Source organism: Carassius carassius, chromosome 9, assembly GCF_963082965.1.
Source record: "Carassius carassius chromosome 9, fCarCar2.1, whole genome shotgun sequence".
NCBI lineage: Eukaryota > Metazoa > Chordata > Actinopteri > Cypriniformes > Cyprinidae > Carassius > Carassius carassius.
This window is the reverse complement of record NC_081763.1, coordinates 30,794,058-30,821,589: the sequence shown is the minus strand read 5'-3', so window position 1 is coordinate 30,821,589 and position 27,532 is coordinate 30,794,058. Positions and strand designations below refer to the sequence as shown.

The 27,532-nt window shown below is 39.8% G+C and overlaps 2 protein-coding genes across 3 annotated transcripts in view; both read right to left on the bottom strand.

The window, feature by feature from the left end:
• Nucleotides 1-545: 545 nt before the first annotated feature.
• Nucleotides 546-11,092, bottom strand: LOC132149590 (cytochrome P450 2K1-like). Its single transcript, XM_059558968.1, has 9 exons — nt 10,664-11,092; nt 10,418-10,580; nt 7,388-7,537; nt 7,138-7,298; nt 3,538-3,717; nt 3,284-3,425; nt 3,012-3,196; nt 2,770-2,911; nt 546-1,235 (listed from the first exon to the last, which is right to left on the bottom strand). The coding sequence occupies exons 1-9, from the start codon at nt 10,865-10,867 to the stop codon at nt 1,048-1,050; spliced, it is 1,515 nt and encodes a 504-aa protein (XP_059414951.1). The 5' UTR covers nt 10,868-11,092; the 3' UTR covers nt 546-1,047.
• Nucleotides 11,093-17,260: 6,168 nt separating this feature from the next.
• The window catches only part of LOC132149581 (phospholipid-transporting ATPase ABCA3-like), a 37,004-nt gene continuing 26,732 nt past the window's right edge, over nt 17,261-27,532 (bottom strand). The window contains exons 18-31 of one of the 2 annotated variants that reach the window (XM_059558961.1): nt 26,443-26,641; nt 25,028-25,337; nt 24,681-24,954; nt 23,642-23,846; nt 23,242-23,461; nt 22,992-23,150; nt 22,035-22,195; nt 21,807-21,941; nt 20,964-21,158; nt 20,610-20,797; nt 19,028-19,198; nt 18,753-18,949; nt 18,598-18,671; nt 17,261-17,882 (exon numbers count right to left, since the gene is read on the bottom strand). In XM_059558961.1, the coding sequence (XP_059414944.1) occupies nt 17,751-17,882; nt 18,598-18,671; nt 18,753-18,949; nt 19,028-19,198; nt 20,610-20,797; nt 20,964-21,158; nt 21,807-21,941; nt 22,035-22,195; nt 22,992-23,150; nt 23,242-23,461; nt 23,642-23,846; nt 24,681-24,954; nt 25,028-25,337; nt 26,443-26,641 (2,620 nt within the window). In that variant the 3' untranslated portion in view covers nt 17,261-17,750. Of the gene's footprint in view, nt 17,883-18,597; nt 18,672-18,752; nt 18,950-19,027; nt 19,199-20,609; nt 20,798-20,963; nt 21,159-21,806; nt 22,196-22,991; nt 23,151-23,241; nt 23,462-23,641; nt 23,847-24,680; nt 24,955-25,027; nt 25,338-26,442; nt 26,642-27,532 lie in introns of both variants that reach the window. The other variant, XM_059558960.1, reaches the window with a different exon arrangement.

The window sequence follows — 27,532 nt, the reverse complement described above, 5'->3', positions numbered from 1 at the left end:
TGCCTCTTTAATTACTGAGCACATTGATTCCAATGACGCGCCTTCCACAGAGATTTGCAGAGTCGCGTCTTTAAATACCGAGCAGCTCGTTTCCCACCACGACTGTACTCTCACTTGTGCCTTTGATAACCGTGCACGTTGTTTTGTCTGACTGTACATGTACTGGATCGCACAGCACCTGCCGCCACTAAAATACATTATATTTGCCACATTAATATGCATACTGACTTTAACTTGGATTAAATAAATAGATTGCTATTGTTATGCAAGCATGAGGGGTAGATTATTTAGTGTTCAGGTCATTTCAAGAGAGATAAACAAAGTGATAGAAAATATTTATTTTCATGAATTTTAAATGTTTAAAAAATGTGGAAACCACTCATTGCTTCACACCATCTCCTAACTGCATTATTATTAGTAAAATATTGGCTTTTTGGAGTGTGTGTGTATACATGGTTATAAGTATAACAGTTTAGATTTATTAATTTAGGGAAATGAACAAGTGTCTTAACCCTTGAGGGACTATTTGGCCAACCAGCTTATTCCTGCTTGAAAAGCTAAATGTTATTGATAGTGTAAAAAACATCAACTTTAAAACACATGCTGATTGATAGACTAGCATTACTCAACATTACTTACTAGCCTACCTTCCAGCAACACTACAATTCAATGAAAAGTAAAATAGTAAAAAAAAAAAAAAGTTAATTTAAATGGACCGGAATCAGAACCGGAAAGTTTATAACATTTCCCAACCCTACTTATGAAGATACATATACTGAAATAAATGTTGAATTTTGACATTGCCAAACTTTAAATTAAGGTGACAGTAAGCAATAAGCAGTATTGAGCATTGAGTATTATGAATTTTTCCTTAACACTTTTAAAATAGTTGTTTAATTATTTTAATGGAATCGGAACCATTAGGCAGAACAGGAACCGGAAAATTTCTACCAATTCCCAACTCTAGTTACCACCAGTCCAAAAACACCCAAATCATTCTAAACAGAGGTGGGATGTTTTGTTTCTGTTTTCTCATATTTTCTTCATTCAGGAGCGTCTGATCGCACACAGCTTGTGTGGAGACGGATTCAACGTTATTCCGACAACTCCTTTGAGATCCAGCTCATCTCCAGACACTCCAGGTGCAGTTGTGAAGCGGTAGCTCTGAAGGAGGGAAGTGAAGAACAGGAAGAGCTCCATCCTGGCCAAACTCTCTCCAAGACACATCCTGCGGCCTGAGAAAGAGAGAGAGAGGCTTTTGAATTGTCGGTTTAAAATGTTGTCTAGAAAGGCTGAACAACAGGTTTCAGAACAGAGCTAATAGGAGCCGGAGGGCTGTTGTTCTATTGGCAGGTCAGCCTCAGCTCATCAATCAGTGTGTTCGACTTCATGCAGCTTTGTACAGAATAATCAGTGATTGACCTGAAGCAGTATATGCTGGTTAGAGATTTTGTCTGAATTGAGACAGCATCAATTCTATGTCACTGTGATGTATGCATCTAAGTCTGCTGCTTTTCTGTTGCTTCATGAAAATATTACTTGCAAGAATTTAAAAAAAGCATAACTTTATAATAAATTTCAGTTCTTTTACTCTTTATGAGAAGCGCCATGGGATTTTTAATGACAACAGAGAGTCAGGACCTCCATTTAATGTTTCATTCAAAAGACAGTGCTTTTTGACAGTATAGTGTTCCCATCACTATACTGGGGGCATTAGGACCCATACAGGCCACAGAGTGAGCACCCCCTGCTGGCCTCACTAATACTTTCTTTCAACAGTTACCTAGTTTTTCCAGGAGTTCTCCCATCCAAGTATTTACCAGACTCGACCCTGCTTAGTAGGGCTGTGCAAAAAAATCGAATGCGATTTTCATGCGCATCTCATCAGTATAGATGCTCCTGTGATTAGAAGTATATCTCCAGCACGTGCGTTCAGATCAGAATTGCCAGGTTTTCACAACATATCCTGCCCAGTTGCTTCTTAAAACTAGTCCAAAACTAGCCCAATCGCGTTTCCAGGAGGTTCCCCGATAAAAATTGCTTCCTGGGGTTAAAATATACATTTTTTGGAAGGGCTGCCTTGGTAAAATTTGCATTTTAGGGGCTAAATATCACGGTATTTATATTGGGGTTGTTTCAAACCGCGGACATGAAAAACAATCGCAGACTTGGCAACACTGGTTCAGGTGGAGCGGCAGTTACTACACAGAGCCGTAGTCTACCGACAACTAACACAAAATTGTTTTCAAAATCGACAAAGAATCGCCTGCGATTTTAACATCGATTTTGTGTAGATTGTCAGTGAATTACGGCTCGGTGTAGTAAATGCCAACCAGTGTTGCCAAGTCTGTGGTTGTTTTTCATGTCCGTGGGTCGAAGCGACCCCAATACATCTAACGTGATATTTAGCACCTAAAATGCGAATTTTACCAAGGCAACCCTGCTAAAAAACGTATATTTTAACCCCGGGAAGCAATTTTTATCGGGGAACCTCCTGGATGCGCAATTGGACTAGTTTTGGACTAGTTTTGAGAAGCAACTGGGCAGGATTTGTTGTGAAAACCTGGCAACCCTGATCTGAACGCACATGCTGGAGATATACTTCTAATTACAGGAGTGTCTTTACTGATGAGATGTGCATGAAAATCGCATTCAATTTTTTGCACAGCCCCACTGCTTAGCTTCAGTGGGAAATCAGTCTTGGACTGCAGGGTGATTAGGCTGTGGCATAATGTGTGGATTCAGCCTTGAGCTAAAGTTTCACTGTACCTGCAGAAAAGGGCATGAAAGCATCTCTCTTCACAAACTGGCCCTTCTCATCAAGGAAGTGTTCTGGGTAAAAGCTGTTTGGTTTTTCCCATTCGCTTGGATCCTTCAAAACAGACGTCAGCAGAGGAACTACAGTGGTGCCCTAGAAAATTGAGAGAAAAGACCAACATTTTGATGTTTTAAAAACATGCCACACATGTTATCTTCTCTTGGCTTTATACATATTGATTCTTCTGATTGACCTTCTTGATGAAGTATCCATTGAAGGTAACGTCACAGCTGGTCATATGAGGGAGATTCAAGGGTACTATGTTTGCCAGTCTCTGGGTTTCATGAATCACAGCATCTGTATATGGCAATTTCTTTCTGTCTTCCACCACTGGCTGACGTCCACCAATCACTCTGTCAATCTCCTCCTGAACTCGAGCTGCACACAAATACAACACATTTTTGTTCCTTTGGACACCATTGCATTCAGCACTGAGGAAATAGTCTTCATATTTTGTGTTTTTACCCTGTATATGAGGGTATTTGGCCATAAACATCAAACCCCAGCGTAGAGTCATTCCTGTGGTGTCAGTACCAGCGACAAACAGATCTGTCACAGACATCATAAGATTATCCTGGTGAAAGAATGAGTCCTTCTTGCCTGATTGCTGTGAAATGCAATCCAGAAAATGCATATTTATTAACCAAATATATTTCTATTATTGCAGTATAGGGAATCATCAAAAATGCTACAATTTTTATTTTATTTTTTAAACATACCTCGTCACTCTGTTTGCGAAAGAGAAAGGATTCAACAAATGCTCTGCGATCATGTGGATTCAGAGTCTCCAGAAGTCCATTGAACAACTTAGTCATATGTTTTCTACTTTGCACAATATTGTTTTCAATAATCCTTTTGTTTTTTAGGATAGGACCCAACCATGGAAATATATTATAAATCTATAAATGCAATTCAGAGACACAAGAAAAACTGGATGACAAATGCTCTCTAGAGATGCACTTTTTTATGCATAATCATACTTTACATGTTGTACTTTTTTTAATCACATTACATTTCATAAAAACATATTGTATTCTTTGTTATTTAAAACTTGAGAAATCAAGACCCGCTCTGAGAAGTGAGGTCTCCATGAACAAGCTTATTCTTTTCGAAGAACCTGTTGTGTCTGCTCGCTGTTTTAAGTTCATACACTAATCAAACTGATCTACTTGCAGCTGTTCTCGTGTCAATCACCTTTTGATTCAGTGAACCGATCAAGCCTCCCTGTTTTCATCCAAAATATTTTACATTGTGTTCCGAAGACGAACAAAGCCTTTACTGGTTTGGAACGACATGGGGGTAGTGATTAGTGAAAAAAATTTCATTTTGGGGTGGAATATCTTTTTAAGCCCACCATGGTATCTGTGTGTCACTGAGTGTTTGTTCCCAATCAGTAGGACACTTTCGACATCACATTGGTAGATGAAGAATTGGGATCTTGCATCATAACAAATCTACTTCGAGTGTAACTAATGAGCAAATGCACATTGGAATGCAACTATTGCATCTAGCTGCCTCTGATCACAGCATGAGCATAGAAAAGAAGCTGGCGCAATCCATACCAGCTTTTCACTTCAGCGCCGATCGACAACAATGTTCTGCTCCATTCAAGTTTCTTTAGTGAGCGGAGTTCAATGTGCTCTTGGAAGCTTTTTGTGTTGGTGGATGGCACTTCAGCGGGGGTCATTCCTGTGTCAAGTGGTTTGCGCACTTCAGGCTGCACTACCGCATTATTCACAAAGCAGCCATCTTCCCTGTGTGCCTCAGCACATAAAAGAGCATTTCCCTGAAAGAGCAATTTCTCTAAAAGAGCTTACATGGGTGCATCTTTGTAAAGATGACATATCCTCTTTTAAAGATGCCGTTTCACCAATGCGTTTCTAGATGCTGTCATTACCAAGTGCCAGTTAATGGTCATGATCGCTGCCTCACGTGTCTGGGCATTAAACACACTTAGGTGCTGTACGTGGATGAGTCATATTCCCATTGCAGGGAGATGACAATCTCAGAGCTGCAGACCAGGCTTTATTATCTCCAGGAGGGCAGAGTTCCATTGCCCCTGCCCTGATTTAGTACTCGTCCTGGCGCATTGGTTTCAGGGTTACAGTGGTAGAAAACTTCTCATGGAACCAACCCTGGGGGCCCGTCACTCCTCTAGCACCTCCAAACCAGTTGAGCAGCCAGTGGAATGTGCTGGGCCCTCTTCAAAGAGCGTAGCAGCAGTATCCTGCGGGGCTCCTCTCGACGACTAGATGTTGATTACTGCATCGGATGGAGAGCTCTCTGAGGAATATTTAGCTGTGCTGCTGCCCTCTGGAATGGTGATGCCTGAATCGGACCTGGAGATGACCAAGAAGGTAGGGCATGAGTGGAAACAAGGTTGGATGATTAGTTTCCTTGTGGTGGTTTGCGCTGGTTCTCAATGCCCCCCTGGTGCCTTTCTTCCTGGAGGTGCATGAGGAGCTCACCAGATGATGGACAGCAACTTTTACTGCCAGATACTCCCCTGGCCTTCTACTTCATTGTACCCAAGAAAGGCGGTGGGTTATGACCAATCTTGGACCTGCATGTCTTGAACTGGGCCCATCAACGGTTACCATTCAAGATGTTGATGCAGAAATGCATTTTCAAGTGTGTCCGTCCCCGAAATTGGATTGCAGTGATCGCCCAGTAGGACGCATACTTTCATGTGCCGATCCTTCCGCACCACAGACCATTTCGGAGGTTTGCATTTGAAGGAAAGGCATACTAGTGCAAGACACTGCCCTTCGGGTCAAACGAAAGTCACAGAAGGGTGCTCTTGTTCCTTTCAGAGCTAGAGCTAGAGCTAGAGATACACTCCCAGGAGTGGCGACTCCATCCCTAGACAGTCCAGTTGATTTAGAGACGTTTTTGAGCCGCTCAGGTAGACCAGTTAACTTCTCCAGAAACCTCTCACTGCCAGTTGTTTAGACGCACTAGCACACAGCTGGCCGCGGGGCCTGGACCGGGGCCCCGCATATTTTTTTTATAATAGGCTACTATTTAAAAACCATTCATTCGAAATACTACCAAATAAAGCAAAAAAAAAAAAAAAAAGTCTGGCTCTTCAATCTTCCCCCGCCCATCGAGTGCTTGAAGTGCGTCAGAAACAGAGCGCGCGCACGATCAGTTGTTGGTAATTTGTTGTGTAGCGTGCCCGACGCCGAATCCAATGTAGACACCACTGCTTTTGTTAAAGAGTAACTAAACCCTAAACCAACTTTTTTTAGTTAATGATCTATAATAATGGGGCTTTATTAGTGCTGTTCATTGATTCAAGTAACTTTTTTGACATTTGAGTATAAAGTGTTTTAATTCTACAATATAAGGTGTAAAAACGTGTGAGTGCTGCCCTCTTCAGGTTGAACGGTAGCTACTGCAGTTGATTTTTCCTATTGGATGTTGCGGTGGCAAGTGACGTAAGCGGTGGCAGGTGACGTAAGCAGTTTCCAGCTCACCACGCCCCTTGGTACGAGCTACCACGCCCTTGGCAGTATAAAACCATCAAAATCACTGTAGTAAATCAGGAGCTGGAATTGCGAGTATTGGTAACGACCAACAGTCAGACAACAGTCAAGTAACAGAGACGTCCCATCCCATCGCCATGGCTGCTGTACCACCGCTGAGCAGCCAGGTCACCGGCTCGGTTCCTCAGCGAAAACCTGGTATGCATTGCACAGGCTGCCTTTTTATGCTCACACTGTGATCAGCAGCAGCTGGATGCAATAATTGCATGCCAATGTGCATTGACTCATTTAGTTATACTCAAAGTAGACTGGCCTCTCGAAGCAAGATCCCAATTCATTGGTCACCAAAGTGACATCTCCATTCCCTCCCTCAGGGAAAGGGGGTTACATACATAACCAAGACGTTATGGACTAAAATCTTTAATCACAAATTAATGCATGTCTCTTCCCAGCTGCTGTAGTTTCAAATTCTATAAAACTAGTATGTTTGCATAGTGTTCATCTTCCATAGTGTTGTGTTATTTTTATATTATTTGTCACCACATATTTACACCCATTTTGTTTTTCCAAAAGTAACTTTAAATTGATATTGTAGTTTCAAGAGTTGTATGGTGTAATGACATCTTTTGGTAATGAAATAATATGTTGCTTACTTGTACATCAATACATAAAAATGTGCACTGATATTATTGACTTATTTTGGGGAGTTATATTTTTTAAGAGTAATTATTTTGTATTTTTACTCAAGTACAGTACTTGATTTGGGTAATTCATCTGCCTATTAGCAGTTGACAAACTATAGACCAATGTCAGCATATAAGTCATACATACCATCATAGAAGTTGATCCAGCAAAGTGAACATTCTCATTTGCTCTGTTGACCATTTCAGTGAACCGAGGGTCTGTGTATTCAAATCTGCTGCCATACACGATAGACGAGATGATGTTTGAAACAGCGTAGTTCACAGGCTGTGTCGTGTCGAAGGGTTTTTCTGTGAAGAGGAAATAAACAATATCTCAATGGATTTTATAAACCAAGAGCATGATTGCATGTGTGTACTGCACATGTCTCAGCTTGTACCTTCAAACTTATCTAACTCTCCTTTCAGATACTGAATTTCCTCTATGATTTTCTCTTCACTTCCTCTCTTGCCCATCCCAAGGTCGCGAAGGTTGCTGATGGCGAAGCGTCGCATTTCTTTCCAGTTCTCTCCATTGGAAAAGATGATCCCTGATCAACAGAAAGTCATCGTAGAGTCCCAGCAACACTTGTAGAGATTGATTATGCAGTAAGACAGACATACTGGCAAACAAAAGTAAAAGAAAAAAAAATTCTACCTACATATACTCATTGAAGACATGCAGAAATTCAAGCCAACAGTCCTATATTTAAATGCATTTTAGTTTTTTCTTATTAAATTGGCTTTTTTCATGTAGTTAAACCCATTTGAGTAAATTTGGACTCAGAGAGGCCATAAATGCTTAAAAGCCTGTGCAAAATCTTTGTTTTGTGAAATATCCAGCAGTTTGTTATGCTGGGACACAGATAAGGTGAAGCCGATCCAAATGCAAGTAGTTTTTTGACAAAACAAGAAAATAAAACCAGTGACCCGGTCTTTGTACCTTGCTAACTCAGTTAGCTGGATTAGATTGTTGACGATTTGGCCTGATCTTGGATTGGTTGGTTCTTCAAAGCTCATCCTGGAGTTGCTGTCATAGCAACAGGTTCATAAACTTAAACCAGTTTGGGAGCAGCTTATTTAATGTAAACAGGATTAGATCACATCATTTTAAGCAAAATTGATACTTTCAATCTTTCCAGTACCACAGCTACTTTATTACTAGAGTGTCCTAGTGATCCAGGGACAATAATATGAAATAATAATAATTAAACAATTTATTTAAAGATTGTATAATAATGTTGTGTAGTCTTTAATACTATAGACAGCCAGTTTTACTCACTGTAAGATTTATTCGTTGTAAAATTATAACTTCGTAATTGTATTAGAGTCTTACACACAGATAATGCAGAGTCATGCATTAATTTGAGTGGTGACAGCTATTATGGGAGTGGCTTGACGGAGTGCAGAAGATACATATAACATGATCTTGACCCTTAAGAAACTTTAATTAATGCGGTCACGTAACAAACCTGTTTAACTTGAAATATGAATTGCTTATTACTACATTGAAATAAAAACAATGTAAAAATATTATAAGTCGTGAATATAAATAATTGAGAATCATGTAAAAACAAAATACAATTTAAAATAAAAACAGTGCACATTTCATCTATCTGTTGTAAAATGTAGTTTTGTTCTCTTGGCTGTTTCTTTATAAAAGAGCAGAAATTTGTCAAGTTTTTCATCAGGTGTCTTTTCTTAATTATATGATGTCATTACGTTACTGTCTTGCCGCCAGACTTTCGCTGCATTGCTGATCATGGTCTCGAGTATCAATACATAATAACCCCTTTTAATCCATTCCATGAATGCGCAATTATTTCAGATAACTCAATCCAGCCATACTAATAGTCAACAACAGGTGCTTTCGAACGGACCCCTGGGTGAATAACAAAGGAACACTGAGCAAGAGCAGGACCTATACCAAGGGCCTCTGCCATGATGGTAGCTGAACATATTCAGAGTTACAGGATTAGTTTTGAGTTGACAAAACCAAACAACTACAATCTGGCTTTGTTGGTACCATGATGCTGTTCATCAACTTTCTTTGTCAACTCAGGCCTTGATCCTGAGTTTGTGGAGCACGTGCACATGAATGTGTGACATCACTGACGAACAGCCAATGACGAGCCTTGCAACACAAAGCAAGTTTACTTCTCGCGATAGATCTAGCAAGATTCAAAACTAAAGGTTAAAGGTTCTGCTAAAGGTTAAGAGATTGAAGAATAAGAAATTTAAACGTCACATATAAAAAGAAAGAGGACAAATAACATAATATAAGAAATTAATATTGCTCTATCAGTGCAGTGACAAGGGAAACTAAAGTTAGTTTATACATTTGAAAATATGTAGCGATAGAGACTTGAACATGTAAGGTCAGATTTGTAATTTTTTTAAATAGTGCAATCATTTGATACTACCTCTTATTTTTAGTAGATGATCTGCATACATTAATATTTACTTAAAATAAACGATTTATAATAACCGTTAAACTAAAATTGCTTCTGTGTAAAATATAAATAAATACAATGAATCACAATTATATAAAACATAAAAGGACTCCGTAATTATCATTAAAGCCAGACTTTTTTTTTTTTTCTTCATTAGTGCCCTTTAATTTGGAGCAAGATAAGCTGGAGTGACTGTGTCAGACATGTGTCACTTCTCTCACATCTGATTGGTCCAAATTCAGTTTGAGATCTCTAACCCAGAACATTACCTGCCACAGAGCAGGTTAGGCATTGAGTGTAAATTACTATCCAAGCCACTTATGTGGTACCTAAAACCCAGCATTGGCGCACACTAAGTGAAGTGACATTCAGCCAAGTATGGTGACCCATACTCAGAATTTGTGCTCTGCATTTAACCCATCCGAAGTGCACACACACAGAGCAGTGAACACACACTGGCGCCCGGGGAGCAGTTGGGGGTTCGATGCCTTGCTCAAGGGCACCTAAGTCGTGGTATTGAAGATGGTGAGAGAACTGTACATGCACTCCCCCCACCCACAATTCCTGCCGGCCCGGGACTCGAACCCACAACCCTTCGATTGGGAGTCCGATTCTCTAACCACCAGGCCATGACTTCCCTCCTAACTTCCTAACCTGAAACTTACCTGGCTAGCCAGCTAATCTAGCTTCATGGTACAGGCTCCAAAAATACAAAACAGGAGCATCGACAGGGAAACAACAAACAAGTGCTGAAACACAGTATATTTATATATACTGAGCTGAACTAATGGATAACTATGGAAACTAACAAGCAGATGGGTGTGGTCCAATGAGTGTCCATGGCAAAAAACAAGGGAATAAATTAGCAGGGAAACATGAGTGGAACAAGGCAATAATGAAGGCACAAGAAACAGACAGGGATTGTGACAGATTTACAGTTTGCATGTTCATTTGGAGCAGAAAAAAGAAACATCCTACCATGTTTGTCATTCATTATCTGGAAACTAGGTGCAATATCTCTGTCGCCAAACACTTCTGCATGATTCACTAGAGCTTCTTTGATGGTTTTGTATCCAACTAAGACCACAGTTTTTTTAGGACCCAAAAAGACTTGGAATATGTTCCCGTAGGTTTTGGAGAGCTGGAGGATGCAGAGAAATACATTTACAAACAAATCTCAAAAGGTTAGGCTGCTATTACTGTTTAAATGTGTCAAGTTCTCACCTCACAAAAGCTGTCAAAGGGTCTCGTGAGGTCAAGGTTCAGGAGGTTCCCCAACAGTGGCAGTGGTTTGGGTCCCGGTGGCTCTTTACCTTCTTTCTGAGATTTGGATCCAGAGGAAAGCAAATACAAACCCAGAAGCAACAGCCACGCCCCCAGTAATGTACCTGTGCTGAAAAACTGCAGCAGAGACTCGACAACAGCCATTTTCTCTCTGAGGCACTCTCCTCAACTGATGCACTCGCACATTTATAGTGGCTGTGTATGGGAGTTTTTTTTTTCTAAATCCATGAGAAGAAAGAATTGGTGTGATTAGCAGGTATGTGTCATGCTGTGATGAATCGGCAGTTTTCTTTAGCATGATAAAACAGGACAGAAATGTATAATATACAACATAATATAACAGGCCAAATAATATATAACTTTTGCCATAAAGTTTAGGTTCAACACAATCTTTGCACCAATATTATTGAATGCTTTTTGGATTATACATGCACTAAATATTGTGAAATTGTCTACAGTTGACAATAATCAGCATGCCTGAACACAGAGATCTGCGACCTTTATTACACTTAAATCCTGCGTAACCTCTCACCTATACCTTATGATGTGTTCAGATGAGTAAGACCGATCTTTAATCAAAAATGTGCAAAGTGTTATGAGCTCTATTATCCATTTTGTGTGCATTATAAACTTTATAAGAATTCAATCACACACACACAAATCATCAGTGTTTTTGGATGAGTATTAAAACCAAATGTTAGGATGGATTTTACCAAAACTGAATTCAAGATTCCTATCCTGTAATAAAACAACAGAATTCACTAATCTGAAGAGCGGATCTACAGCTGGCCAAAGTTCCGAGTTCCTGACTCCTCACACCCTCAACTTTCCCACCCCTCCGGTCTCAGGCTACGTCCACACGAAGCCAGAGGTTACCCCAAAACAATCTTTTTTTCCCCCTCAATCAAAAAAAAAATAAATTAAAAATCCCATACACGCCGTCGTATCAAGGAATGCACACAAAACATCTGCGTCCACACAAAACAGGGACAAGACCACAGGAACCAGATGAGTCCTCTGCACAATGTGACTTTACTGCAACCTGTAACTGAACTGCTGGTTTCTTCTGGCAATAGGATAACTTTTATGACATCACTGAATTCAATGATAAACTGAAATTTGAGAGTTTACTATTGTCATTATGCATTATTGACAAACTTTTTCTTATTTAATACTGTAAAGTGCTTTGACACAATCTGTATTTATAAAAGCACTATATAAATAAAGGTAATTAAAACTTGATTTAAACTTGATTTAATGCCAATAAATGCTACTGTAAAGCTTTCATTCTCAACAGGCTAAGGGGAAGTTACCTCTGTTCAGTTTCACTCTTTATTTGGCCTGATATATTGACAGCCAAACATGTGACGAATCATCATTACAATACTACACAGCTGTGTTAACAGTTCAGTTCAGACTGAAAGCAATTAAATGTTGTGCAATATGTTTATACCTGTAATTCAATAAATGAAAACATTAGTGCATTAAGATGATAGTTAATGTGATGAACTCCACCTGTGGCTCATCTACAAAAAAAAAAAAAAAAAATATATATATATATATATATATATATATATAAACTGATTAAAAGTTAATCAAGAGAAAAGATTGTACAGCATTTGAGACACACAGACATGTGATCCCATGCAGCGAGGTTCACACATTTATAAGTGACTTAAATACCTTTGTGTTGCTGCAATACTGAAAGAAGAAGTGTTGACATTCGACCTCCTTTCCCATGGCTGAACCTTCACCTGTCTGAGGATGATTTGCTTTAATTACTAACTGTGTCAAGGGTTGACAGGAACATGGAGGCCGTAAACATCGTGTTGTGATTCTTACGTACAAGTGCTAACAGGTTTAAGAGCACAAAAGCTCAAGATGAATAATGGCATTAAATAGTGGAATATTACGTGTTTTTTTAAACCATACACTCTCAGAAAAAAAGACTGGGGTGACACCCTTCCCAAATACGCTAATATACCTTTAAGGGACTAATACAGTATGTAGAATTTAGAGGTAATTAAGATTTATCTTTAGCTTCTGTACCTTACTGAACCAGTTACTTTTTATATACTCGTAAAATGTTATGAAACTAACTCTAGCTTCCTTTTTTTTTTACACCAGTCTAACACCTTCTGATACTGTTTATAAAAAGTCACTGAATGCATTACTGGAGTTTATAGAGGGAAGCAAAAAGTATAAAGAAATTGGATTTAAGTATAAAAATGTGGTTATAACATGGAATATGTGAGAAAAATATCATAATTGAGAAAATATGATATATATATATATATGTTACAGTCGTGTGTGTATGCTAGCATTGAGAGAAAGTGCACAAGGAGGGTATAAATCACAAGAGGATTTTACTGAACATAAACATCGATAGAGATAACAGACTACATACAACATTACTACATTAACTTACATCAATCACGGACCAGGAAGAACTGAACAGACAGGGTATTTGAGCACACAGGAGGTAATCAGGGAACTGGAGACAGGTGGGGATCAATCAATTAACAAAACAACAGGAAAGACCAAATAAGGAAACAAAGTCCATAAATGTAACAGTTCGCCCCCTCCCGGAGCGGTGCGTCCTCGCACCGCAAAAGGAATACCAGCGGAGGGAGGGTGGGGGTTCTGGAGGCGGGCGTAGGGCAGATAAGGGGCAGGCAAAGGAGAGGACCCAGGATGGAGTAGGAGGGAGGAACCAGGGAGAAGACCGGAGCCGGAGGAGCCAGATGTTGCTCCAGAGACCAGTCAGGATGGAGATCCATGGTGGAGTCGATGATGGGAGGAGCCAGGGTGGAGGAGGAGTCGAAGACAACGCGGGGGCCGACAGACGGAGACTGCACCGGTGGGTGAGGAGCCCAAGATGGAGCAGAGCAGCCGCAGAGCCAGGGTGAAGCCGAGGATCTGGAGGGCCAAGGCGGAGCAAGGTGGAGGCGGGGCCCTGGAAGACCACAGCAGAGCCGGAGTGACTGAGGATGGAGGCGGAACTAGAGGGAAGGAGGAGCCTGACAGAGCCGGAGGGATGGAGTGACGAGGCGATGCCAGAGGAATCGAGTCCTGAGGCGGCGGATGGTCGACGACTGACCAAGGTGGAGCCGGAGGGACAAGGGAGCCCGGTGGAGCATGTGGGATGCCGGACCACGGCGGAGACGAGGGAGCTAAGAGCCAAGGCGGAGCCGCTAGGTCGAAGGACCGCAGAGGAGTCCATGGCTCGAAGGCTGGAGGAGGAGACAGGGAATCCACACGCCAAGGCGGAGCTGGAGACTGGAAGTCCTGCGGCGAACCATCGCGCCCAGATGGCACGGACTGAGGTTGAGCTGTGGGACTGACTGGCACCAGCAGAGATGAGGTCGAGGAACTGGCTGGTCTAGGAGGAGATGAGAGAGGGAGGATGGGAGGAAACACAGAAGGATCAGGGCTGGACAGAGCCAGCAGAGAAACAGGAGATACGGGGCTGGACTGAACCAGTGGAAGTGGAGCAGAGGAACTGGCAGGTCTATGAGGAGGCGGGAGAGGGAGGTTGGGAAGGAATACAGGAGATTCAGGGCTGGACGGAACCAGCGGAGAAACAGAAAATTCAGGGCTGGGCGGAACCAGCGGAGAAACAAAAAATTCTGGGCTGGGCGGAACCAGCGGAAATGGAGCACTGACTGAAGGAGGTGGGAGTGGGAGGCTGGGAGGGAATACAGGAGGATCAGGGCTGGTGGGAATCTGCGGAGAAACAGAAAATTCAGGGCTGGACGGAACCAGCAGAGAAACGGGGCTGGGCGGAACCAGCGAAGACACAGGGGATTCGGGTAAAACCTCACTGAACCAGTCTATAAGGTCCATTTGAAAATGTCCATTAGTTCCTCTATATAATTTGCAGAAACCAGATGCAGCTCACCCTCTGTCGCAGGAGTGTGGGCAGGGCTTTCCTCCATGCCCTCGATCTCCACTAATCGTCCCACGACGCACGGTGTTGTCAGCTCACAAACCTGGTCAGTCGCGCTCTCGAGTTCCTGCTCCCTGTCGGTGATTGGCTCGGGCTCTGCGGTGGGCTCTAGCGGCTGGCTGGTCTCTGGTTCGGGAGTGGGGCTGGAGATATCCTCTTCGGCGGTGCAGATGGTAAATGGGGATTCATTTTTCTCCAGCACCCACTCCACGAAAGCGGCAAAATCTTCTCTGGGACCGAGTGTAGTAGAAATTAGAGAGCGAGCCGGGAGAGGGAGGAAAACAAAAAGAAAGAAAAAACACAGCTAAATAAATGAAACTTTTGGGTCCGTGATTCTGTTACAGTCGTGTGTGTATGCTAGCGTAGAGATTAAGTGCACGAGGAGGGTATAAATCACAAGAGGAGTTTACTGAACATCGATAAAGATAACATAGACTACATACATTACTACATTAACTTACATCAATCACGGACCAGGAAGAACTGAACAGACAGGGTATTTGAGCACACAGGAGGTAACCAGGGAACTGGAGACAGGTGAAGATCAATCAATTATCAAAACAACAGGAAAGACCAAATAAGGAAACAAAGTCCATGAACGTAACAATATATACACATATATATATATATTTACACATACTGTATGTGTGTAAGAGATTATATTATACGATATATAATACATCATATCATATTATATATATATATATATATATATATAATTCTTGTTTATATATATATATATATATATATATATATATATATATATATATATATATATATAATTCTTGGTTCTAAATAAATGTGACTTATAGTCCAGTGCGACTTATGTGTTTTTCCTCATCATGACGTATTTTTGGACTGGTGCGACTTATACTCAGGTGCGACTTATAGTCCGAAAAATACGGTAATACATAATATAATAGTATATATATATAAAAGTAAATGATTAAAAATTAATTCAAAACATTAGTACATCAATCATATTTCTTATATTATCTTGAAAAATATTAAGAACAAACAACACTGGTGTTATTATATTCTGTTCTGTAAAAGTCATTCAGTATTTATACATTTGTAATAACAATAATAGTAAAAATATAATAATTCAAGAACTTTATTACACTCCTAGTGTATTTAGTGTAAGTTAATTATTACCTGACGACAGCTGGTTTGTCTTTATTACATAATGGACTCACATTTCCGGGTTTGGAGCTGGAAAGTGAAGTAGATTAGTATTGCTAGATTTAGTTGTTAATTATTGTAGAAATTAGTGTGTGAACAGGATCATACGAAAATAAATGAAGAACCGCAAAGGACAATTCCTTTGAATAAGGCAGATTTAATATAAAAGGAAATGACAAATACTTACAAGGTTAATTTAGTGATACCGTACACAAAATTGCAATGTAAATTCCCTTTTTGCATTATGACATACATTTGACCATTTTTAATAAACATTGTCATCATTAACATTCTCAAGTATACCTTCTCAATTCTCAAAATGCAATATTTTCAGTTTCAAACAAGCAGTTCAGACACGACAGCCAGAGCACTGTGCAAAACAGACAGATCAACAACAAAAACGTAGAAAAGAAACAATTTGTAGTCAGTCACCATCAATCCCTATCTTATCTACAGTACGTCAGTGTGTTCGAATGAGCCTGGGTTTGCTTCCTTCGCTGTGAAACTACATTCAGTTCACATGAATGTGGACGAAACGTGGACCTGGTCTGGAAGGGGCACTATAGTGATGCAGAATCATGTTGAACAAACACTCGCTGACGTTCTTCAATCTGACTCAAGAATGACTAAGAGGAAACCTATCATTAACGATATAGAAAAGAGCAGGATGACCTGAGAGTCACTGAGCCTTGGCAACATGAAATACAAGTTCATAAAATACATTCAATGCAAAAAAACTGAAAAAAGAATGATTTTACAGATAATCAATCTGATCTTTGTGAAGATGCAAGGATTGGTCCACATCAGTAATGCAAGATGATGTAACAAAAAAAAAGCTTGTGGTCGTTGCTCTGTGACAGAATCACACAAGTGGACATTTAGTGTATCTAAAGAAATTCAGTTTGATGCAGACGGAAGAAAACAAAAACAAAAAAAGTGCACTGTACTTCCTCTAGTGGTCATCTGCGAAATTACACAAAGCCCATGCTGCATTTAAAAAAAATAAAAATAATAAAATAAAAAAAAATTTAAAAAATCACAATCCGGAGGAATGTTTCACTGGTAAAAAAAAAAAAAAAAAAATCTGAAATAGAAATGTGTAGGGGAAAAGAATTAAAATATCTGTGGTCTCATTGAAAGAAAAAGGTGTGGTCTCATTTTTTTTAGCAGCGGAAAATTATTTAAAGTGACTTATGCAAAACTGTCTATTACATGGAACTATTAGCTTTTTTTGTGGAAGATAAATGGATATCTAACAAATAGCTGAATATCAATACCTAGATAAAGGGAATAAATCTACTGTATAAATTCTACAAATTACCTTAAGCTATTCTCTAAAATTTATATTCAGTAACGGTTCTTGTAAAATTTATGTTCAGTAACTTTGCGAATCCCTGATATTCTGATATTTCTGGCCTTTTTTCATATTTTATCAGAAAAAGGGGTGAAACACACATACCTAAAGAAAAATAAAAAATAAAAATAGATGAGCAGAACCAAACAAAAAAGACATTTATATATAACACAGCAATCGTACACAAGTGCACATGAGACATCCCATCTGTCGCACTTACAGATGATGAATAAAAAGTCCTTTTTTTTCTGTACGGAGTCCCACCGTTTAAAATTCAATGACTGTTTCCGATAGTGTGACGAACTTCCTGTCGAAACTCGCAAATGCACACACAGACTTGAAATAAACCTCCTCCTGGTGGAGATCTTGTGTTAGTGTTCCTGTCTCTGGAAGTGTGTGTTACGCATTTATGATCATGTCAGAGATGTGTGTGTGAAGAGAGACACCTGAGCAATGTCCAGTGGTCTGACAGAGAGTCAGTCTGCCCAGGATGTACCTCCCACTCCTCAGGTGAAGCTCCGCCCCTTTAGTGCTTGAGCGGGTCATTTCCTGCAGGCCTCGGCGCAGTGCTGAAACTGGGCGAAGCTGAGGAACACCTGCTCCAGAGAGATCTGGCTGACGCAGTAGTCCTCGATGCTGTACTTCTCTTTGGCTGTTTCTAAAACTCCAAACACCTGGGACAAACAGAAATCCCTAATCAAACACCCCTGAACAAGCTGATCAAGGTCTGCAGGATCACTAGAAAGTTACAGTCAGGTCAGGATACCTGGTGGCCATGTTTAGAATTGATTTTTAGCATAATGCTTGTTTATATATATCAGAGGTTTTTTTTTTGTTTGGCATACAAAATGTGCAACACATCAAAATAATGATTTTAATTTTGTGATAAAAAAAAAAAGACATTGACTTTTGCATGTTATTAAATAATTTTACAGATGTAATCATCACTTCTGGTTTATCTGTCACACTGAAAATGGACAACTATTATGTGCAGTATACATAGTATATCATGTCTAGCATTAGATAAAATACAGTAATGAAACAATATATATTTCAGTTGAATTTAACTGTTACTATAATAACTTTTGGCACATTTGTTATTTAATACAAAAAAAAAAACTTACAAACCGAATTAAAAAACAATTTTCAACAATATTTTAAATGCATCTCTTTAAATTAAATTAATGCATTTTTGGTTTATCTATCACACTGGAAAAGGACGGTGAAGTCCTGTGCATTGCATTTTGGGAAACCCTCTATTTTGTCAGTCTGGGTATATTGTAAACATATAGTGCATTTTCATACTGTTTTGCAGCATATATACTAAAGAAATAGCAATATGCAATCGGGAACAACACAATGTTTAGACTGCACGTGTTTGAGACGTACCTGTGCCCAGCTGAGAGTTTTGTCAGTCAGGTGATAGTGGACCATTCCCTGGTGTTCATCTTTCAGTAAACTTCCTGCGAGAGCCATCAGGTGAAAGTTATAGAAAAAAAACGCCAAACTGTCCAGCGGAAATACAAAGCAGGTCATTTAAATACCTGGAAAGGTGCTCTCAATGAAGTCTTTGAAGAGCTGAAGGTCCATCGCCTCTAACTCAGTGTCCACGTGGACCTTCGCCAGCAGCGTGTAACCACTACCAAACTTGCTCTTCAGGTGCTGCGGGCTGCCTAGACATTTAAACTGACCGTTCACCATGACAGCCAGCCGAGTACACAGCGCCTCGCACTCCTCCATACTGCAGAGAGAGAATGAGAAAGAGTTGTGACTGATGTTACAAGCTTCTTTTCATTCCCCATTCATATTTGCGGCTTACCTGTGTGAGGTTATGATGATGGCTTTACCAGACTCTCTGGTGCGTGTAATTGCATCCCAAAGCAGCCGTCTGGCCACAGGGTCCATGCCAGTGGACGGCTCGTCCAGGAAGATCACAGGCGGCCCACCGATCAGAGCCATGCCTGCACTCAACTTCCTCTTATTGCCGCCACTGTGTAATATCCAATACTTAGAATACACCGCAAACAGCATATAACAAACCAATGATTTAACTTCTTGCATTCAGAGGCTTCCTGCTGCATCTGTTTCATTACACTTGAATAAACTAGTCTATCATATTCATCCATAAACATCTATCCATCACATCTAACATGCCATACATGATATTAAACCATTATCTAACCATCCATCATATCTAAAACGATCTTTATATCAAATCTAACGAGCCATCATGTTTAGCCATGCATTCAAAATATCTAACAATTAATGTATCATATCTAGATATCCATTCATCGTATTTAACCATACATCATATTTAACCATCCGTCTATAACATCTAACTAGCCACAAATCATATCTAACATCCATTAATCATATCTATCCAACCATCCACAAATCATATCTAACCATCCCCAAATCATATCTAACCATCCCCAAATCATATCTAACCATCCCCAAATCATATCTAACCATCGACAAATCATATCTAACCATCCACAAATCATATCTAACCATCCACAAATCATATCTAACCATCCCCAAATCATATCTAACCATCCCCAAATCATATCTAACCATCAACAAATCATATCTAACCATCGACAAATCATATCTAACCATCCACAAATCATATCTAACCATCCCCAAATCATATCTAACATCCCCAAATCATATCTAACTATCGACAAATCATATCTAACCATCCACAAATCATATCCAACCAACCACTAATCATATCTAACCATCCACAAATCATATCTAACTATCGACAAATCATATCTAACCATCCCCAAATCATATCTAACCATCCCCAAATCATATCTAACATCCACAAATCATATCCAACCAACCATTAATCATATCTAACCATCCACAAATCATATCTAACATCCCCAAATCATATCTAACCATCCACAAATCATATCTAACCATCCACAAATCATATCTAACTATCGACAAATCATATCTAACCATCCACAAATCATATCTAACATCCACAAATCATATCTAACTATCGACAAATCATATCTAACCATCCACAAATCATATCTAACTATCGACAAATCATATCTAACATCCACAAATCATATCTAACTATTGACAAATCATGTCTAACCAACCATTAATCATATCTAACCATCCACAAATCATATCTGATCATCCACAAATCATATCTAATCACTCATGAATCATATCTAACTATCTATATATTAATCATACCTAACCACCCAAAATTTCTTATCTAACCACCTACAGATCATATCTAACGATCCACAAACTACATCTAACCGCCCATGTATCATATTTAACCATTCATTAATCATATCTTACCACCCACAGATCATATCTAACTATCCACTGATCATACCATCCTCCTCCTCTCAGGTCATGTTTGTTCATACCTGTAGCTGCGGACAAGTTTGTCAGCGTGAGGTTCGAGCAGCAGTGAACGCAGGACGTTTTCTACACAGGCTGTGATGTATTTCTCTGGGATGCCCCTCAGTCTGGCATACATGCTCAGGGTTTCCCGCCCTGTCATGTGATCTAGCACCGCGTCAAACTGGGGACAGTAGCCAATTCTCTGCTGCACCTGAAGTGAAGTCATAATTAATACTATTGACATAATTAATACTAAGTGAACTGTTCAACCGTTCACTTACACCAAATCTAAATATCTCTCATCTCTAAATATTAATTTCCAGTGTTAGGGAACTATTTTATATCAAATGGCAATACGAGATAGCAAAAGGCTCAACCTTTTTCACATCTCGGAAGACGCTGTAGCCGTCAATAAAGGCGTCTCCTGAAGTTATTCTTTCATCACCCGTCAACATTTTGAACGTCGTAGTCTTCCCTGCTCCATTAAATCCCAGCAAACCAAAGCACTCGCCCTTCCCAACGGCCAAAGACAAGCGGTCCACCGCTAACAGTGACTGCCCACATGAATATACCTAGAGAAATACAACCACACAACAAAAAAGGAGTAAGGCAAAAACAATAAACTAAACACCAAACTATTTTGTCTGGTAACAAATATCTTTGGTTAAAAAAACTCAAACAAAACTTGTAGGTTATGCTATGACCAAATTGACTTCTTATTTTCAGGGTATTGTGTCAGTGAATTGCAAAACGTGCTAAGAGACTACATCGCTTCTTGTTAAGCATATTTGCCAGTAACTCTTGTGTTTTTACGGAGAACGTTGTTGCATACCATTAACCAATTTAGTGGATTCTGTGAGGCTTCCTTCCTAAACAATGTCAGCAAAATAGCAGGAAGCCATAGAAAGGATTAGTTATTAAAAAGGAGCGCAACATAAGGCCAAAGAATTCCAAGGCAATTTTGAGTTTTAACTAATTTTATGCATGTTTTTTTAACTTTGGCCAACAGATGGCAACACCCAACTGGTTTTGTGTACTCAGTGCACTGTGGCATTGATACAGTGGAACTTGCATGCCAATGCATTAAACCAATCTGAAATACTTTTTCACAATGGACAATGGAATCTTGGTTAAAAAATATGGGTGGAAACTGAAACTTGGAGGTAATCACATAAAAGTACTGTAGTTTGGAGCCAAATAATGCAATGTGAACTCCATACCTTGCTGAGCTCCTGCAGGATGAGTGGGCTGCCCAACATGGAGTCAACCACTGGCTGGCAGTCCAAAACTCTTTTTCTCTCCTCTGCAACATCTCTGTCCTCAGGCTGAAGAGCTTCTTCTGCCAACACCAAAATCTGACAAAAAAGCACATGCCCACAGCTGTGATTGTTAGCATCCAAACCAAAAAAACAGTAGCACCACATCCTGCCTTTTCTTTCCTCTCCCACCTTCTTGGGTCCCATGATGAGGTTGAATAGCACATGGATGCACCGGAGCTCGATGAAGAAAAGCAGGGCGATGAAGAAGACACCCTGCAGGGACATGGCCACCAGGAAGCGACCCACTCCAGGCTCATCCATGGAGAAGTAGTTTACTTGATACGTGATGTCTGCAGATGACCAGCAAAAATGCTAATGAGAATCACAACACAATCCACATTAAGTGCGTCATATGATGCGAAACGCTCATGCTTGCGCTGCTAGTTGCTTTTCAATGACGTCAGTCATGATAACATCAGTGGTGTTGATTTAATTTTTTGCAATATTCAGAAGATTTACCAGCTAGTGGTGCTGATCTAATAACTCCATCGAGACAATAAAACACAACAGATTATGTAATCAGCTTAGACACACAACGGCTAAAATATTACAGAAAAACAAATGTTCAATATCCAGGGCTTCACATTTGCAGAAGTGAAGTGAAACTTCATTTGCAATTCATTAGATAGTTCCACATCAAATTCGCCACAACTAAACGAAAGGCTATTTCCATCATATCCACCCATTAATTCATCATATATAACATCCATATTTAATTTTTAACCATCTATTCATTATTTCTAACCATCCATCCATTCTACTGATCATCTATATCATATCATATTTTATATTCTTCATAGTTAACCATCATATCTAACTAACCATCCATCCATTATACATCACCATCTTTCCATAATATATAACCATCAAATACATAATTTCTCATGAACAATCCATCAAATCTAGTCATCTATCAATCCATCACATCAAACCAATAATTCCATTATATCTAACCACTGAAAATGAGAATCCACCATGGATACAGCAAAATCACAGCTAATCAGACATAACTGATCAGAATTGACCAAGCATGAGCTCAAGAGTTTCGGTTCAGATGGCTTTTCAAGGTGATTATCAGTCACTCACTGAAGTCCTTGCAAATGAACTCGGCAAAGAAGCTGGAGGTGCAGAAAGTGAGGATCTCGTAGTTCTGATAGAACTGGCTGAAGGACATCCCCAAGCAGTAATTCGGGAAGATCAGGAAGATCTTATCCAGGAGATGAGACAGGTCTACCAGCTTGAGCTCTGAGGGACAACAACAGCCACAAGAACACAAAGTGTTTGAACAGACATTCTAGCAAGAATTGAAAGGTAAGTGTGGACGTGCGTGTCTCACCAGGTATGGTCATGATGGTGACCGCGAGGAAGGTGGCTGTGCCGCTGAGGATGTTGAAGATGGTGAGGCGCGTGTAAGCGGTGGCAGCCGAGGAGAACATGAAGCTGAGCAGGTACATGAGGGGAATCACAGCCCAGCCATACAGAAGCAGCAACAGCAGAACGTCCACCAGGTGGTTCTCAGCCACAAATGCTTTCACTGAAAACACCCGGAAGACCACCTAGAAATAACAACAATAACAAAAAGCCAGGTGTTGAGGGAATGAATTTGAATCACTGTGCATCTTGAGTTTTAGCTTATTTAAAGCGTGATCCTTTAAAGCATTTTAAGGCATTTTGCAGCCCCCTTGCCTCCAAATGAAGAACCATTTACAGAACCTAGGCAGTACATTCATACTGACCAGCATGAGCAGGCAGGGCAACAGGAAGTTGATGAGATCCCACAGTAGGGCGGAGAACCAGAAGTTGGAAAGGTAGACCCCGCTGACCTGCTGCACATGTTTGGACTTGACCGACCGCTCAGAGACGAGGAGCAGGGCGAAGGTGCTGGCTAATGATGCCATGCCGTACATGAGGTTTATAGCGATGGCGAAGCCTGTCTGACTCCTGCAGAGACAAAAATGAGGATGAAAAACCATCTAAATGACTAAGTGTCCCAAGTGAACTTCACTTAGTGTTCTTGGTTTGTTCTGACACCTTAGGCCATGATTTTTGCGATTCCGAAACTAGTGTCTATAAATATTTAAACAGCAAAAGACTGCTATTCAAGTATGAAGTCTGTTTTAAATGTGTAAATGAGTGGCACGGTTTCATCTACAACACGTACTAAAGCATATGTGATTGTCAATGGTGTTTTTAGCATGTGCCATCTCACTGTGTGAAGACGTGAACACATGAGAGTCACTTTACCCGTAATTTAACCATTTCATTTGAGAAAACTATCATCAGACACACAGACACTCAAAGGTCTTCACTACACCTGTCAAAATTTCAGTTTAATTTAAAGAAATTATGACAGTTAAATATTTATCTTTTCAAAGAGAATGTACTTCTCGAAACAAAATATTAAAACATAATTTAAGGAATATCACACAAAATGTTTTAATTTAAATGTAGTGTGTATTTAAACTAAGTGCAAATAGCCAGCCTTGTTGGAAGAGACTATTTAGACTAACTCCACCCACCAACATGTGATTCGGCTATTTAACATTACAAAAGACAGTCGACAGTCATCAGCTGCAGTGGTGCGGATGGTAAAATGTGTCATACTCATATTGACATGATTGACCCGGGTTCTTATCTGCCTTTTGGCGAAAATTTTTCCTGAAAAAAGCAAAGTTTTTTCCTGCAGTGTCTTATCTTAAAATGAAAACAATATTATCAAATTTCATAGACCCTGTTTGTCAAGCACCACCAACTACTCCCAAAGAGGAAACGTACTCAGAAAGCTGGCTCTGGGCCGTCTCGGACATGTTGCGTGGCATGGGGTAATTTCCAGTCTGGATGGAGGCGCTGGGTCCGGCCAGTAGCTTGTAGAGAGCATTGTCTACCAGCATGAGTGCTGTAGCGGGGGTGTGATAGCCCTGATTGTTGAAGTAGCCGATGACCTCAGTGTTCCTCCTGGATCGGCCCCTGAAAGTCGCCCCCACCACGCAGTGCTCATTGAAAGCTCCACCCTCCCTCATGGCATTATATAGCACATACTTTGACAAATCTGATAGGAAAGACAACAGGTTAGGATGTTGTTGAGGCAGCTCCCGTTTATTTATTAATCTGTTATATATTACCTGTTATATTCGTGGCAGGAATGGCATTCTGGGAAGGCAGCTGTGCAGCATAGATCTTAGCCAGAGCTCTAGCCAGTGGCCCAGCACCGACATCTACAGCCACGGGTACATGAGTAGGGCCATACTGTTTTAGTGCTAGACGGAGCTGGGGCGTGATTTGGTTTCCAGGGAGGGCCCGGGCCACAACGAGGGCCAACACAGTGAAAATGAGCGGCACCAGAAACTGAGCCACCATCACTTTCCAATTGCGCCAGCTGTAGAGCGCCCTCTTCAGGAACATAGCGTAGAACTGCTGCATATAGAGCCTGGCCTGAGGACAAACACATGCAGAAAGTGATGAACAGAGGTGTAAAGAGTACCTAAAAACCATACTGAACAGTGAAAATTACCACTTCACCACTTCCAAAATAACTTGAGTAAAAGTATCTGATTTTAACAGTACTTAAGTATTTTACTTTAACTACATATAGGCTCAAAGATACACAAGTCAAAGAGACGTTGTGGAAAAGCTGAGGAAACAGGCAGAGGCAAGGGTCTGTGTGCAGACATTTCATGGAAAAGCTAGAACAAACAAAAAGCCAAAAACCACAGGGAACAAAAAAACAGAATGACGGGCAAACAGACAACCATTACATTCAACAACTCACAAAGAACTAAAGAAACACTAGGGCTGTATATACAGTATACAGGACACTAACAAGATAAGATACGATAAGATACGATACAAACTGTATACAAGCACCATGGGAAAAAGGAAGTGACAAAGTCCAAGACAAGGCACATAAAATGCAAAAACAAAAATAGGAAAAGCTGATTTGTGATTTTCTGAAACCAAAATAAAACTGAACACCTCAAAATATATATATATATATATATATATATATATATATATATATATATATATATATATATATATATACACACACACACACAGTAAATATATTTATATACTGTATACGTGTATTGAAAAATTCACTATTAATATTTAATTTGACCTGGTGAGGTGGATGAATAACTAGTTTTGAGCCCTATTTTGACATTGGCATTTAGAGGTGGTAGAGAAATAATGTACTAAATATACATTAGAATATTTATGACTATGTGAACAGTGCTTGTCTATATATTCTTTTATTATGTGTTTTATGTTCTGTCGCTGTCATTCTGTTGTACTGCGGAGCTTCTGTCACGAAAACAAATTCCTCGTATGTGTAAACATACCTGGCAATAAAAGCTCTTTCATTCATTCATTCATTCATAAGTCTTTGTCAGGATGCCAGGTCAAGAGAGTCCACAGGCCTCTATAATATTCAGAACTTTAAATCTAAGTCAGTAGGGTTTTTCCTTCAGCTGTTTTAGAAAAGTAATAGCACCTAATTTCTAAAAGCACATAAAATTTTCCGTGAGAAGTCACTGACCCCAATGTTGAGTTTGATGTTGGAGCCGTCCTCTGAGATCATCGTGCCGCTGTCAGTGAAATCTGTCACGTCCGTCATGCCACTGATGCTGCTGGAGTCGTCCATGGTCCAGTCATGTGACCGCCGTTCATGCTGGTACTGCAGAGCAGGAAGCTGGATGGCCTGAATATCCAGACTGGAGTCCACGAGCTTCCCGACCCTGAGAGTTTGAGTTACATAAAAGATGACACATACATGAGGATTTGCATGAAAGAAAGTGGCAGTTTCTTTCTGAATGGATAGCATTGTAACTGTCAATCTGCACCCCATCTTACATCTAATGGCCATTTAAAGTAGGACAGAAGGTTTCAGACTACACTTGAACTCCCTAAAACCATTACCAAAAATGTTCTGTAGATGAAAAAAATGAATGACACTAGAGACTGAGCACGTTTCTGCAGGGGGGGTTTTCAGAGCAGAGATCTGTCATTTAGACCTGCAAAATCATACTTCTCAGTTCCCTGAAAGGTTGAGAAGTCCTTTTTTTGAATGAATCAGTTCTTTTGATTCACTAAAGTGCTCCCAGAAGACCTCTTTTCTGAAAGAGCATTTAAAATCTAGTGTAATTTTAGATTGGGTACGGTCAGAGTTAAAATCTTTCTCAGGGAACATACCGTTTACAAAATGACACTTTGATAAGTTTTATTTTTTTCTAGCAATACATTTTCACTTTAATTTCAAACTTTTTACATTTCTACAATGTAGTTTATAGGTATTGATATGTTAACATGAAATGCCATCATCTTTGCTGCATGACTTAATTTATGTTAATATTAATGCATTTCCCTTTGTGACATTATTGAAAAGAATACACAACTTTGGAGTGATACTGAGATTTAAAAAGAAAACTGAGACTGTTGTTATTGGTAATTAAAACTAAAACTATTAAAAATCTTTTTTGCTTACTGAAATAACACTGAAATAAAAAAAACGAGAATAAGAGATACCTCGGAAACTAACTGAAATAAGTTAGAGTGACAAAATCACTCAAATTAAATAAATTTTTTTTAAAAAAAATAAAAAAATAAAATAAAAAAAGCTATATAGAAAT